The sequence below is a fragment of the Eucalyptus grandis genome, chromosome 7 (assembly GCF_016545825.1).
Source record: "Eucalyptus grandis isolate ANBG69807.140 chromosome 7, ASM1654582v1, whole genome shotgun sequence".
Lineage (NCBI taxonomy): Eukaryota > Viridiplantae > Streptophyta > Magnoliopsida > Myrtales > Myrtaceae > Eucalyptus > Eucalyptus grandis.
In genome coordinates this window covers 60,115,830-60,131,059 of record NC_052618.1, presented here as the reverse complement: position 1 = coordinate 60,131,059, position 15,230 = coordinate 60,115,830, and the positions used below count along the sequence as shown (strand labels likewise).

At 43.0% G+C, this 15,230-nt stretch overlaps 3 protein-coding genes across 4 annotated transcripts; 1 reads left to right on the top strand and 2 right to left on the bottom strand.

Moving 5' to 3' along the window:
* Positions 1-6: 6 nt before the first annotated feature.
* LOC104454682 lies at positions 7-1,378 on the bottom strand. Its single transcript, XM_039316381.1, has 3 exons — positions 876-1,378; positions 690-735; positions 7-445 (listed from the first exon to the last, which is right to left on the bottom strand). The coding sequence occupies exons 1-3, from the start codon at positions 1,180-1,182 to the stop codon at positions 382-384; spliced, it is 417 nt and encodes a 138-aa protein (XP_039172315.1). The 5' UTR covers positions 1,183-1,378; the 3' UTR covers positions 7-381.
* A 442-nt stretch (positions 1,379-1,820) lies between these two features.
* Positions 1,821-5,574, top strand: LOC104455980 (AF4/FMR2 family member lilli). The gene is given in 4 exon segments (XM_039316382.1): positions 1,821-2,306; positions 2,499-2,959; positions 2,962-3,254; positions 4,336-5,574. Coding segments are annotated over 4 exon segments (2,091 nt in total). The 5' UTR covers positions 1,821-1,971; the 3' UTR covers positions 5,338-5,574.
* Positions 5,575-5,756: 182 nt separating this feature from the next.
* Positions 5,757-14,416, bottom strand: LOC104454683 (protein EMSY-LIKE 3). Of its 2 annotated transcripts, none has more exons than XR_727277.3 (10): positions 14,040-14,416; positions 12,413-12,624; positions 12,212-12,321; positions 11,842-12,103; positions 11,537-11,758; positions 10,882-10,950; positions 6,921-7,160; positions 6,742-6,831; positions 6,505-6,568; positions 5,757-6,411 (listed from the first exon to the last, which is right to left on the bottom strand). XR_727277.3 is itself a non-coding variant. In XM_010069600.2 (10 exons), exons 1-10 carry the CDS (start codon positions 14,065-14,067, stop codon positions 6,365-6,367), a joined length of 1,323 nt encoding a protein of 440 aa, XP_010067902.2. In that variant the 5' UTR covers positions 14,068-14,415; the 3' UTR covers positions 5,757-6,364. The 2 variants fall into 2 exon arrangements, 1 of the variants encoding a protein (XP_010067902.2); XM_010069600.2 differs by having other exon boundaries at positions 6,763-6,831; positions 14,040-14,415.
* Between the last annotated feature and the right edge of the window lie 814 nt (positions 14,417-15,230).

Below are 15,230 nucleotides of genomic sequence, written 5' to 3'. Positions count from 1 at the left end.
GAAATTAGGTGATCCCACCTAGTGAGAATTTGATATGTGTCGGCAGCCAAGGCAGCAATAGCAACCATACAGCCTCTAAATACCAACTTGAGGTAAGGGAATGCTCCCGTATTGCCAAAAGTCCTAGATGCCAGATCTTTCATTCCAATGTAACATCTCGACACTCTTATGCGCGCTCAAGATTGCTCCATACTATCCTATGAACCTCCATCAATGCCAATTTCAAGGAGTAGAGAAGACTCCAATACTTATGATGCACTTACGTTGGAGAAACCCCCTGTGGCAGGGCCGATATCTATGCCCCTAACAATTGCTGTCGACAAATCAAACCTAAACCAAGTACTTATGATGCCTCTCTTCCTATCACCATATCATCCAGCATCATCCACTTGAAGGCACGCTCAAGAAAAGCCCAACACACAGCTTGCATGCACGTGCGCGCACCCTACATCGTGATAGCTACTTAGCTTACATGGTAAGTAAAATTAGACAGGAATTAAGGAACATAATCGCTACATTAAGTCAATATAAGACACAATAAGATGGGAGACCACAGGGCGTAACACGATTCAACATACACGATGAGAGTTGACGTCATGCCTTGGTATCACAGGGCAAAACTAATTGGTCCCCCACTAAAGTAAACTTGCATATACGGATGGGGATGAAGGAAAAGGGAAATGGCTTACTTTTCTATCTCGAACGACGGCCGCTGCGTCCTCTCTGGCTCGATCCCTACAGAAACCATCCGCCCCAAAAGAATGAAGTGAAAAGAGCGAGGGAATAGTAAGTCAAGGGGGGGAGAGAGAGAGAGAGAGAGAGGGTGAAACTGAAGGAGGATGCAGGATTTAAAGAAAGAAGAAAAGAGGGAAAACCTGAGCTCTTTACAGCCATTGCAATCGGGAAGAGGAAGGGAAGGGGAAAAGCATGGCTTGGGATGAGAAGGGGCCAAAGCCCTAGCGGATGCGGGGGCGGGGCGGCGGGATGGCGCACCGCCGTGGGGTCCAACTGATTTGGGGATTTCGGGATGAAACCACGGCCCGAGGAGGCCACCGGGTATCCCACTCCTTGCTTCGCCGCGGTAGTCGCCTGCTGCGATGGGAATTGCCCCGCCTTCTGTGGATTGGACGCCATGGCCGGGGACGAAGTCGGGGTGGCGCGGCCGTCCGCTGGAGAATTCATGCCTCTGCGGTGGCGGGGGTGGTTTTGGCGAACAATTCAAATAGCCGCGAGCGGTGTTAAGTAGGGACGAGCCGGAGAGAAAAGGCCAGGCCCAGGACCAGGACCAGGCCCAGGCCCAACTAATGAATGGAAGAAAGGAGGGGTTGGAGGCGAAACGATAACATTCGATCCGACCACCTAAATTGGAACGAAGTCCTAATCGACTACTATATATATTATATATAATATACACACGGCGCTCAGGCTCGCGCACCATCAATCATCAAAGAGAGAGAGAGAGAGAAAGCGGGGGGTTTCCAATTCGCGTTCCTTTTTTCAAAACCAATAGAGCACTCGCAAAAAAGGAGGAAATCGGAAACCCTAAAAGACGTCCACAGAGAGAGGGGTCATTCGGTCGTGATTTAATGGTGGGGGTGTGGTACGCAACACCGCACACTGGAAGTCGGTCTTAGGATTCATACATAATTTATATTATGAAAAAACAAAATCAATATATATATATAGTTTGAAATGACCCCGTAGAATCCAAAAAACCCCACAATTGGAGGGAGCGAGGGAGAGAGCGCTGGAGGAGAAGGAGGAGGAGGCGAGCAGGAAGAGGAAGGAGGCACGAGAGTAGAAAGAAGATCAGGATACACACATATTAAATAGAAAAAAAGAAAAGAAGAAGAAGAAGAAGAAGAAGAAGAAAAAGATTTAGATGCGATTAGAGGGGCGGGGAGCGGACATAGCTTGGAGTTGAGATAGGTCGGGTTTGTGTTCCCCCCGGGAATCCGAACCATTTTCTGGATGGGGAGCCAAGAAGACGGTAGTGATAATCCTCCCAAAGATCAAACCTGGGGGACGTGGGACGAGCTCCTCCTGGCCTGCGCCGTGAAGCGCCATGGCTTCCACGCCTGGGACTCCGTTTCCATGGAAGTCCAGTCCCGCAGCTCCCTCCCCCTCCCCCTCACCACCGCCGACAACTGCCGCCTCCGCTACCTCCACCTCAAGCGCCGCTTCTCCCCCGACTCCGACGACGCCCCCCCCGACAAAGTCGTCCATATCCCCTGGCTCGAAGAGCTCCGGAAGCTTCGCGTCGCCGAACTCCAGCAGGAGGTCCAACGCTACGACGTTTCCATCCTGTAAATCTCTCCTCTCCCCGTCTCCACAGTATTTTCCTTCCTTCTTTTTCTCGAAGAAAAGAAAATTTTTCTTAATTATTTTTTTGAAAAAAATAAAATTTCTCAATCGACGAGATGAACATGAATACCCCGAATCTGACGAGAAAAAAGGTTTCTTCTTTGCGTTTTTATTTTGGGATGTTCCGCGCAAAGGTCCTTGCAGTTGAAAGTGAAGAAATTGGAAGAAGAGAGGGAAGAGAGCTTGAGAGAGAAGCGTCCGAAACCAGATCTGGCCGAGGACTCCAAGGGCGATAGATCGGTTCAAGACAAGAGGGACGCCGATGCAGGGCCCGAGTCCTCCGCCGCCGATAGACCCGCCGCCAAATCGGCCGCCGCCGCCGGGGAGGAGTCGGACCGCGAGAACCGGTCCGTCAACGAATCCAACTCCACTGGAGTGAAGAGCGAGCGCGACAAGACCGGCGATGAGGTCGAGGAGGAGGAGGAGGAGGAAGAAGAGGGAGGAGGGAGAAAGAGAGAGGGGAAAGCGAACCGGTCCAGGGGGAACCGGGTCGGAGAAGACGGATCGGGCATCGGAGGGGACGAAACCGGAGGTGGTCGACTCGTACAACGGGAGCTCGGAGCCGAACCGGGAGAGGAGGGGGAGGAGGACGGGGAGGAGGGGGGGGAGGGGGAGGGGGAGGACGGGGGCGGCCGGAGTCGGGGGCGCAGTCGAAGGAGAACAGCAGCGACGTGCAGAGCTCGGCCAGCTTGACCCAGAAGAAGAACCGCAGGAAGAGGAAGGGGCGGCGGCTGGTGGAGATCTCCGGGGGAGGAGCAGCAGGGGACGGACGAGGCGTCCCCGCCGTTGATTTGGCTGGGAAGAAGAAATCGCAGCCGTTGATGGATGTGCTCAAGATGATCCGGGCTCACAAAGACGCCTCCGTGTTCGAGCGACGGCTTCCCCTTCAGGTAATTCTCCCCTTTTTTTTTTTTTAATTTTTATTTATTTATTTATTTGGTTTTTTTCATTCGTTTAGTATGAGGAGGATTAGAGATTAAAAATAAGTAATTAATGGGGTATTAAAATTATCGGGCGCGTTCGAGTTGGGGGTGGTGGGGCTTCTTTTTTTTTTTCTTTCCTTTTGAATTTCTCGTTGAATAATAAGAATGAGAAGAAGAAGAAGAAGACGAAGAAGAAAAGCATGCAAATAACGTCGTAAATTTTTTTAAAAAAACGAGGTTGGGTTTAGTAGGGTGGGGCATTATAGGAGAAATTTCCCATTTGGGCCTTTTTTCGTTAGCACGTAACGTTGGGAGTCGGGGTTGATGAAGGAAGGGCTGCCCCACTCTCCCCCTCTCTCTCCCTCTCTCCCCCCCACATTCCATCCCCATCTTCACTCCTTGAAAACCATTTTCTTGCATTTTCATTATTTGCTAATTTCACAGTGCCAGAAAAAGAGAGAGAAGAAAATGCTGTCTTCGGCTTTGCTTTTTCGTACCGGAAAATGACAGCGAGGGTGAAATTTGTTGGGATGGAATGTTTTGCCACTTCACTTTCTCAGGATGATCTCTTTCTTTTCTTTCTTTTTAATAGAGAGAGAGAGAGAGAGGGAGGGAGAAAAGTGGCTCGAGAGCAGACCACCTCAATATTGAATTTGGGTACACGGGAATAGAGAAAAAAAAATCCACTGGAACAAAGATTAAATTTATTTCCGGTCGTTGTTCTAATTGCGAGAGTGGGACACCCGATTAGGTATACAGAATATTGGGGATTTCGCAAAACCGATTTTCAAAGTGAATTAATTGTACGCAATTCTAATTTCGAGAATCGACCCGCCATCCATCAAATCAAATCAATCGCAGCAACGCCAAAGCAAGGCAACGCATCGAATTCGTTTCCTGGTGGGTTTTCCGCGGTGGGGGCTTTAATTGGGGGTGCGGGGTCGGGTCCGATGGACAAAATTGGTTTAATTTTTTGGGGGGTTTGGGTTGACTTAAATAATAATAATTGTTTTTTGAGGAACGGAACGGAATTGCTTGGCTTTGGCAGGAGAGCGAGAAATACAGAGGGATAGTGAGGCAGCACATGGACCTGGAGGCGATCGAGTCGAGGGTGGAGAGAGGCTACTACTCCTCCTCACTACCCTTCTACCGAGACCTCCTCCTCCTCTTCAGCAACGCCCTCGTCTTCTACCCAAAGTCCTCCGTCGAGTCCCTCGCCGCCCTCGACCTCCAACGCCTCGTGTCCTCCCACTTCAGGAAAGCCCCTGGCCCCGCCTCTGCCACCGCACCCGCCTCCCATTCCCTTTCCCACTCGCAGAGATCTTCCTCCACTCCTGATGCCCCCGAGCGGTCGGATTCCTTACTTGCCAAGCACAAGTCCTCCGCTCCCATCATCGTCTGCCGCAAGCGCAGCTCCATGTCTGCTCAGCAGCCCTCCTCCACCAACAACGATAAGAAGCCCGCCCTGGACTCCAAGCCCGCCCACGAGCAGGGGTTGATCAAGATGAACGCCGCCACCAAAGAGAGGTCCGTGACGGGGACAAGGAGCTTGAGGAGGAGCGGCAGCAAGATCATCACCAACAGTTCCCCTCCTCCCAACCCAAGCAAGAAGCAAACCCCCACCTCGACCTCCCTAGAGAAGGCCGAGAATTCCAACTCCAAAGCCGAAGGCTTGGTCACGGCCTCCATCAAAAAGAGAAGTGCCGCCGATTTCTTGAAGAGGATAAAGCGGAATTCTCCCGCAGGAGGGAAGTCCAAGAACTCTGGGAGCGAATCTTCCAATAACAACAACAACAACACTAGTAACAACAAGAAGGCAAGCGGCAAGAATAATAAGAGTAAGAAGAGTGAGAGAGGTGGGGAGGAGGAGAAGGAAGAGGGCAGCCCGTCCAAGCCAAGGACCGTCGGGAGGCCTCCAAAAAAGGGAGGAACCCCTGAGTATTCCAATGTGAAGCGCGGCAGAGAAGTTGGAGGCAAGGAGTCCGCATCCGCATCCGCATCCGCATCCACATCCACACTGAAGCGGCCAAGAAAGCGAGGTAGGAGGTAGATAGAACAAGCAAGCACATCTGCTCTTTTCTTTTTCCAGGTGGGAGGGCGATTGAATGTGATTTTGTATAATGATGGGCAGGGATTTGGTTCTCTTTTCTTCTCTTTTTTGTCGGGCAGTTTGTGGCTTTTGTGTCTTATTTATTGTTAACTGCTGTTGTTGACTCTCGACAGTTGACCCCCTTGATCCGTGTACCGTAACATACAACTTCAGGACATGGCATTTCGCTTTTGCTCCCGAGCTAATTCCCCATCACCTTCTACTTTCACTTCTGAACTCAAATCTCCTCCTATGACCTAAGGAAGGAGTTTCACTTCTATATTCAAACGTCATGGACAGTGATGCATTAACGACAGGCTTTTCAAGTGCACGCTCAAGTGCCTAACCCAACAACGTTGCTGAATTCTTTCGCGGGAACATTCTTTAAGACTATCTGTTGACCCTGACAAGAGCAAGATAGTCATCATTCCGTTTAAGCCCGAGTGAAAACCAAGTAACTGTTTTGATCCTCCTCCCCCCCTGGCCGTTCATTTACATCATCACATCATGCTCTTCTACTTCCACCCTTTAACTTTCACGGCAATCCTACCCGAATAAAAAAACTAAAAACACAAAGAAGAAGAAACACCTTAATGTAACCGCCCCCCCAAAAAAAAAAAAAAAAACCTCTTGCCCTAAAAAAAAACCCGAGACAGCATTGTTTAACCAATTTAGGCAACACAAGACCACTGCCTCAGCTCACTTACCCACTGAGTTAAACTAAGCTCTCGCTTTCTAAGTAACAACTCTTGCTCTAAACAAAGTTAAAATTCATCACTATAATTATCCTAGACTGTCCAATCTTACAAGACTATGCTATCTTTATGTTCTGTAAGTATGAGCAGAGTATGGTGGCATTGCACCTGCAATCTTTCTTCAACAGCCACTAGCTGGTTTCACCATCCACAATGTCACCATTTTCTCTCCAAGTCATTTTGCCGCCAACTTCAAGCAGCAACAAGCCTTCGTGAACTGTCGGACCCCACACTTACCTGTCCACTGGACGTCCACGCAGAAACTGATCCCCTTGCTTATCTGTTTTTAAAGAAACAGTAGATTGGAAAATATTATCTACTTGCTGAAATGATGTATCAAGATGAAATAAGTACTGCTACTGCACATTCATACCTTGTTCACCATCTGAGATATCTGCTAGTCTAGCAATTGCATCCACAAGTGATCGTTCATGCTCCTGCAATTGACAGGCGACAGGCTTATTGAGAGCATTGAAAAATTGAACATCAAGAAACCACTTTAGATTTTTTTGTTTCTTATTTAACCAAGTGATTTGTCTGAATAAGCCCTTATTTGCCCCCATGTCTAATGTAAGATCCGCAAGCAAGGGGGAAAAAATAAGAGAATCACCCCTTAACTCCTTAGTCATACCCTTAATACTTTCTTTGCTTCTTCCATCTCAAGAGGATCAGGACGGCCAGTGCTGAAGACCCTCTCCACCTGTCCAAATTACCAGAAAAAGAATTGCATAAAGAAAAATTCACGAGCTTACTATTACAAGTAACAGATAGCAGCCTGCTTTCACCAACCTCATTTAGTAGGGTTCCTGTGTTACGTATGCGTATGTCTGGCCCTTTCTTTCCTAACCCATTTTGAAATGGGCGATGCTCCTTTTTGGATTGACTCTTTACAGCCCCTCTCCCTTTTCCTCCACCTGAAACATTATCTCGGTTCATGGGTCTATTCATCCCAGAACCTGACATGGCATGATTCCCTCGATGAGAGACTCCAGGGTCCTCCCGCATCCATTGTATGTCCTCCGGGGAGATCTGCACTGTCATAACTTTGTCAGGTTACTGGACAGTACTATATAACAATCAGGGCAAAACGTCCATCTTCTAGAAAGATGCATGAACATATCCTTTGTCAGAGATAACAGAGTGCATCTAGTTATATGTTAAGAGACCCCCCTTAACCATTCTAAAGCACCATTTATGTTTGCATGAGAGGCCTGAGTATAGCCACATGTTCATTCGAAGGGTTCAAATGGTCACAAGCAAAAAAGTGCTGTGTGACTTAGTGGAGATGCTTCCTTCATAAGCAGGATCAACTACAGCTTATAGTAACATGACAAACATTTAATGGCAAAAATTAGAGTCTGCAATGGCACTATAATGTGATTACAAAAACCATCATTGCCAACCATAAGAACCCATCAATATCAGGATGAAATGGAGCAAGTTGAAGCAAATAAAAGACAGAAAAAGGACATATGACAAGAAAAAGCCAAAAGGAGATTTGCATCAGATAGCAGACTTGATGCAAGAACAGCAATACATGGTCCCAGAGAAGTACTCCCAAGCCTCTCTGACAAGTCACTAGCCTGGTTTGACAGAGCATCGATCAGAGGATCCAGTACTTATAATTATCTGTTGAACTAGGAGAACTCTATAAATGTCCTTTCCCATCTCCTTTTTGTCCAGCAGTTTTTGACAATCAGTGCAGTGAGTTGATGTGAAAACATTATCAATAGTTGAATTAGCCTATTTAATGGTCCAACACACAAGCAACTGTTTTGCTTTTTCCTGAAATTGTTCAAGTGAACAAATCACGCAGTTGCCTGTACGTCTACATCTGTTGTCATCAACTCCTTTATGAACTGCTAGACAATAATGTGCAACCCCGAAAACCAACTTTCTATGCATTCTGCACATGCTGCATGACCTAAAGTTCTTAACACATTCTGTCAAATATTTGACATATTTTAACAAGTAATGCTCAGAATTTTAGTTGCCCCTTAAAAAGGTTCACAGAGGAACACTTAATTAGAAGAACCTAAATGAGGCTTGGCATTTGTCTACAAGAATAGAAATATGGAATATTAAAACAAAAAATTCCATAACTAGGATAGAATCTTCACTTGTGGTTACTCTGATTCACGAAAAAGTCTTTGATGGTTGCTTGCTTTGACTGCAAGATCACCTTAAGTCTCATTCCTAAATTTGCTTCTGACAGATTATACAGCAGACAGAACAGCTATGCCAATCCATATTCTTTAAGAGATTAGAGTATCAAGTACGTTCCGCATCAGAATATAAACATCTTGTGCCAAATTTATAGTTACTGTCTTGTGAATATATCTACACATTGAATGCATCGACCACAAACATGGTCCACAACTAACACCAATCATTTGTTTTACAAATGTGACTGTGCTAGGACTAAAATGCTTATCCTCAAAATGCAAAGCGCATGCATTGCTCCATCCTTTATACTCTATATTTTGTAGAACTAGAAGTCACTTAATTATGTAACCAAAAAGAATCACTTGATCATATTCGTAAGGTTGAATGATGAACTTCTAGATTTTTTCCCCCAAAAGTATGAGCTTTTTCCACATTCAATTGATCATGTAGACAAACAAATCTGATAGCACAATCTTGTGTAAGTGTGCGTGAGAATCTCTCTCTCTCTCTCTCTCCCTCTCTATGTGCGAGTTTTACCCAGCAATTTAATTTTCATGATCACTTTAGAAAAACTCCAATCCTGGCAAATATTTACTTTTTTATGCATATTTAGGTAATAAATCTCTAATCACTGTACACGAAATAATATATTGATGCATATTTTGGCAATAAAATCCTTACTAGTAAATCTTTTATCGATGTACAAGAAATAATAGAGTTATGAATAAATCTTTTATCAATGTACAAGAAATAATAGAGTTATGAATATTTTGGTGATAAACATTTAAAAATAATCTAGTATATAAATGCTAGATGATGACAGATAAAATTCTATTTTCTGTTCAAATCTCTCTTCTTTTTTTTCTTCTTTTTTTTTCTGAATTTAAGTTACATTACATGATAATTCTTATCACTTAGATCAGAACAAAGCCCTATGTCTAGTTCTCATTACACATAATTCTTATCACTATCAATGAGGCTCACTGTACAGTACTGCAATTAATTATGAAAGAAAACTCTATGAATGAACTTGCATCGCTTATGGCTGTCGAACTAAGGACTAACCTAAGTTCTCACCCAACAACAATTAGTCAAAATTACAAAATGTTTATCAAAGAAAATATAAATGTCTACATCGTGTATATTTCAAAAATATAATTATTTTATTTTATTTTATATATATAAGTTCAAAAGTAATTTTCTATAGCCGTTGATTTTAGGATTATGATAAGTCCTTAAGTGAGAATTTTTAATCATTTCAAAAATAGAATATAAGATAAAAGTAGGTTTAGAAATTTGTATTACCTGATTGCATATAAAATAAATTTCTAAGCATATTTGTTTATGCAGTCGTTGTAATATATTTAGTAAATTTTTTATAATGATTGACATTCAAATCTAAAATCCAAATTTCATAAAATTAGTTTGATGATGCATGTCTTCAAATTTAATGTTGAAAAACATGTCATTATATCAATTTTTAAGGGTATAGTTGTAAAATTCTCCAGAGACTTGATCACTTTAAATTGACGTTGATGTCATTTATGGCATCAACAAATTGAATATAGATACTTAAAATGTCAAACATTAGATTTAGTACATAGTGGCAAGAAAATATAACTGAATGCTACTTAGAGATAAATCTCATCAGTTTGCCATATGGGAGCAAATACATTTAGCATGACAATTTTTAAAAATTTGAATTTTTATGGCATGATTGAAGTTTTAAAAGATGGATATTCCAATTGAATTTTTGAGAGACAAAAAATTGTACTCTTTAATTATATTTTAATAATCGTCAACATCGATGAAGTCATGATAACATTAACATCATTGACCCAATATTTATTTAAAAAAAAAAAAAAAACCAAACCCAAAGTAAGGCACTTGTATTGCAAGAAAAGGAATTTTGGTCACAAATCATAAGAACGAACATGCAAACTTGAGGAGATTTTTTTTGGCACCCCTTCAATAATCAAAGCACATCCATAATGAAAAAAATTGCTACCTATAAAAAATTATTGATTTTTGGCACCTCTTCAATAAAGTTATTGATTTCTGTAAAGTATCATACTGCAGCAATTACAGCTTCTTGCACGAGGTCCGTGATATTTCAGCAGGTTAATTGCCAATTAGACTAAAAAAGAGTGTATGCCCATGTAAGAATCTATCTGTGTTCTCTGTATAATTCAAAAGCACAATCATATGCTATATCAGGAAAATAAACAGGTAAACTAACAACAAATCATCAGATTTGAGAGCCCTCAATGTATTATAAACCAAGTTAATTCCTCCTTTTCCCCTACTAGGATCATAAAGCAATTTCATTCTCCTTCTTAGATAAAATCTCCACATTCTGGCAGAAACCATACATATTCAAATATATGAACACACTACTGCAACTAAACAGGACCCTACTAACATCACGCCTTGAAGTAAGGTCTTTAGAAGATTGATTGTGGCAAGGCACGAATTTCAAAATCGAAGCAAGACAGAATCTGCAAGATGCTAATCTTGCCCAAAATGCAATTCAAACAATATTCATTGGAAATATCAGAGCAAGGAGGTGAAACAAATGACTTACCTCTGAAAGATTTACCCATTCCCATGTCTCATTTGGAGTACCTTTATCATACACTAGAGCATGCAGCCCCTAAAAAAGATAAGCAACCAAGTTAACCAACCAATTACTTACAAGCTAAAGCAGTTTCTTTTTAGATTATGATGCAGTATCATGGTAAAATAGCCTCGCCATTGTTCTTCTCAGTTACATTTTCTAGCTGGATAAAACTAAGAAACTCCTACTTCGAAGAAGTTTATGTAGCCAACACACCAGTGATACACGACACATAAGAATAAACAATGAATCAACCTTTCTAATGATTTGTTCTATGCTAAGGGCTACTTTTGAGCAAACGCATAAGGCCAGATCACCATTCCCATCAATGCTAAGAAAACAACTCCTTGTTACTGTACAACCCACAACCCTAGCCATGCTCATGATCAACCTCACTATTCACTCCCAGCTTTGATTTTTCATGCAGCTTTGCATACCACTGACACCTTCCCTAGACCTGATGATTATAGTCAACGTAACCTGAGTGTATTTCTAAAAGGGCTAATTATCATGACTGAGAGCACATTAATTCCTTGATACATGACAATTTCACATCTATAGATAATGTGGTATTTGGAATTAATAGAAACAAAAAGCATATGGCAAGGAAAGCCAGATGTACCTCAGCTGGGTTGTAATCATATATGACAGCTTCATAGAAGTTATTGTCATCAGGCCATCGAGTTCGCACTTTCTGTCCAATCAACGAATCAACTTTTGCCGTTTCAGCAGGTTCACTCAGATGGGCACCAGAGGACGTCCTGCTAACCTGTCCCCTACCACTTGCACCTGAGGCAGGATATGGTGCTGACTTGGTGGAAGAAGAAACAGGCAATGCTTGACCCTATATAATAAGATACACAAAATTTTGAAAGGAAAAGGAAAAACGAAACTTCTTGGGAATGTATAGTGTGATTCTTCACTCACAACGTTATGCTTCCGGCTCTTGGTGCCTCCAATAGGCCCTCTCTTTGCAGCTGATGAAGACGGCTGATGGGGTGCAGGCTTGGGTTGTGGATGATAGGATGAAGGTGGCCCAGCAAGGGGCTGAGATGAACCTGATGGAAGTGGCTGCGTGATCTTCTGTTTCTTACGAGATACTGAGACAGAAGGATTAGGCGTTGGATCACGAAGGCCTTGACCGGCACTGAGATTGCCTTGTTGAAGTTTCGCAGTCTTTCTCCACTCCCTAATTGCATTAGCTAACATGACTCATCACTGCTCGTATAGAGAAAGAAAAACCAGATCGGCAACAAAGTCTCAAACTTGAGACAAGAAAATTTTTGCAATATCAGACCTGATTCTCCTTAGGACATCATCTGCATTAACCTGGCTCAAAAGCTCCCTATGTTCCTCGTTGGATAACCTCAGTTCTTTCCTAAGTTCAGTTATCAAACTTTCCTTCTCCTGAAGAACATAATATTCATGTAGCAGTCATTAAACCTGAATAAACACAGTCAACGGACATACGATTTGTACAATGAATTGCTCAGCATACCCAAGTAATGGCATCAGACTGAGCTTTAAAGGCTCTCAGGACTGCACTGTAAGCTTCCCTCTCAAGCTGGTGAATTTGAGTTTCCATATCTGTCTCAGAGTACATTCTTTGGTAAGACAGGGATCCTCCAAACCCAGCTCTCCCATTCCCAGAAAGGCGACCTCCTCTGGGAATTCTATTTTGGTGTGATGGAGGAAGATCGTCATCAGTCCCTGCACTCCTTTTCAAAGGAAGTAAATATGGATGGCGTTCTGATACTAAGGAAGCAACTAGGACTTACATTGCAGGGACCCTGTATCGGATAGATCTGTTACTCACACATGCAGTTGCTACAGAGCTACCATAAATGTACCCTTTCAAATCCAGAGAGCCTACGACTATTGTAGATGATGCATTCAAACAGTATTTATCAGTCTAAGAAGGAAATTTGTCATTGTATCCGTGAGAAAAAATAGTCTTTCAATGGTGGAATTAATGATCGGAGACAAAAATTGCCTTTGTCAAAGATTGGCAGGCTTGGAAAGGGGAGACTTCTTGGAATGAAACCCAACTATTGGAGGGAAACAGAAGTACTCTCATATTCCCGCAGGTTTCCTATATTAATAGATTAACGTACAAATTAGGAATATTCCATCTATCAAAACTAATCGACAAGAGGCTCAGAGAATAGGATCACTCACTTCCACATGGATCATTTGAGAGTTCACTATATATTAGCAATAGCTAGACCCATGTCTTATGCAGAAATTATCTAATTCAAATCGCAATCTAACATTTGTCAGATTCTTCAGTAATGGAACTTTGTATTTTCCTTATGCCACATTAACGGGGGGGAAGGTATCTTGTTATCTAAGGTTCAATTAGTGTATGTACAAGTTGTACCACAATTTATATAGCGTAATGTGCTCTTGAGAACATAGAGGGCAATTTTAGTTGTCATGATGCTAATTTTTGTTCACTGAGCTCGTCACATTGGTAAATATCAGCTATCTAGAATCCAAACAAGCAAGGGCCTTACGAGGAATGGAATGTGTCGGCAGCTTTGCGGATGCAATTTCGATAGACCTTTAGAAAGATATAACTGCACCGGATGCTACATGAGGGGCACAGACTCCACACAGAGCCGACTAGCAGCTCCAGTCACTAAATTTTGAAGCCATCGATACAACTGGCAACGGAAGGGAATTACACAGGCAAAACGAAGTCTACCGGTGACTGAGGGATAAAAAGACGAATCACAAGCTGAAATGGGAAAAGCGATCCCGGTAGCTAGTGAATTGATCTTCCTTCTAGAATGAAGAAATTACTAGTAAGAGGAGTACCAGCAGGAGGAGGAGGAGGAGGACACTGCCCATCAAAGAAACTGCACACCATTCATCCAGAACATAGAAAAGCTCAAACAAAATGCGGAATGCACATACAAAGCGGACGAAGTGTCAATAGAACCCCGAAGTCGGAAACACCAACAGAAAATCGAAGACTGAAGCATTAAATCCGAAAGGAGGCACTCAAAAGATCGCTTCAGGAAACCTAAATTAGCAGAGGAACGGAGGCTCGTTTCTTCTTCTTCCTGATTTCTTTCGGTTAAAAAGAAAGAAGAAGAAGAAGAAGAAGAAGAAGAACTCACCGCTGCTGTCGTACGGCTCGTAGTCCATAGCCAGTTCCGAAACCCAAGCAGAGAAAGTTGCAAAATTTGAAGACGATGAAGAAGAAGTGGCGGAGACCCAGTACGGAGCTTGCACTGCGCAGTCAAACTCGAGTTAAAGGCAGCGAGGTCCTGATCCTTCGACCCCAAGTCCCAGATGCCCTCAATTCGCCTTCTCCCCTCCTTCTCCTCCTCCTCCTCCTCCTCCTCCTGCTTCCTCCTCCTCCGCGGAGACGCGCATTCATCGATTTCGATTGCTCCCAATCGAAGACCCCAACTTTCTTGCATTCATCTCTTCTCCTCCTCTGGTCTGCAGGATTTCCTCTCTCTCTCTCTCTCTCTCTTCCTTTTCAGAGAATTCAGAGGGGAGTCAATGCGCGAGCGAGAGTAAAATCGGTTTTTACACTTCACGCCCAGACGCCAATCTACTACGGACCGGTTGGACCGGACCGGCTGCGTGCCCGCGTGTCTACCGTCTTGTCCCGATCCATTCCCGATGACCCGGTTTTCTATCGCCTAAACCGCCATTCTCTCCCTTTCTTGGGCTTATCACTCTTATTATTGCATCAAATTATGTTAGAATTGATCAACATTAACCACTTTAATCTCTCTTCCCATGTATTTGGTAACTACCCAGGGTCGTTACATCCCATTCAATCACATAAACGTAATTTTTTTCCCACATAAAAAAAAAAAAAAAAACAATTCCTTTTTTTATTATACTTATTTCCATCCACGATGGCACATAACATGAATCTCAACACTAGTCTATCTTCAAATTATATATTTATGAAATCAAATCACAAAATACATGGAAATTGGCTAATATGGTCCATGTTCAACACCAAAGTGCGCTTTAAAAGAAGCAATTCTTAAATAGATTTTCCTCAAAATCATTCTTGACGTCTTAGCAAGTAACTCGAGAACGTATTATTAAGATTTGAGGATTATCACAATAAAAAAATCTCAAATGAATTCTGTGTATGTAGCTAGAGATAGCCCTCGCACTATACCTAATCCTATTATGACTTATAGAACCGACAATGTCGAATTTGTTGTCTTTTTCTTGGCCGTTTCATTTGTAAGGGAGGGGGGATGGGGCCTAAATGGAGTTAGTTTCTATTGAGGACCCCTAGGTTCAAGGAAGGGACGGGTGTCCCTGATATGGGGCCG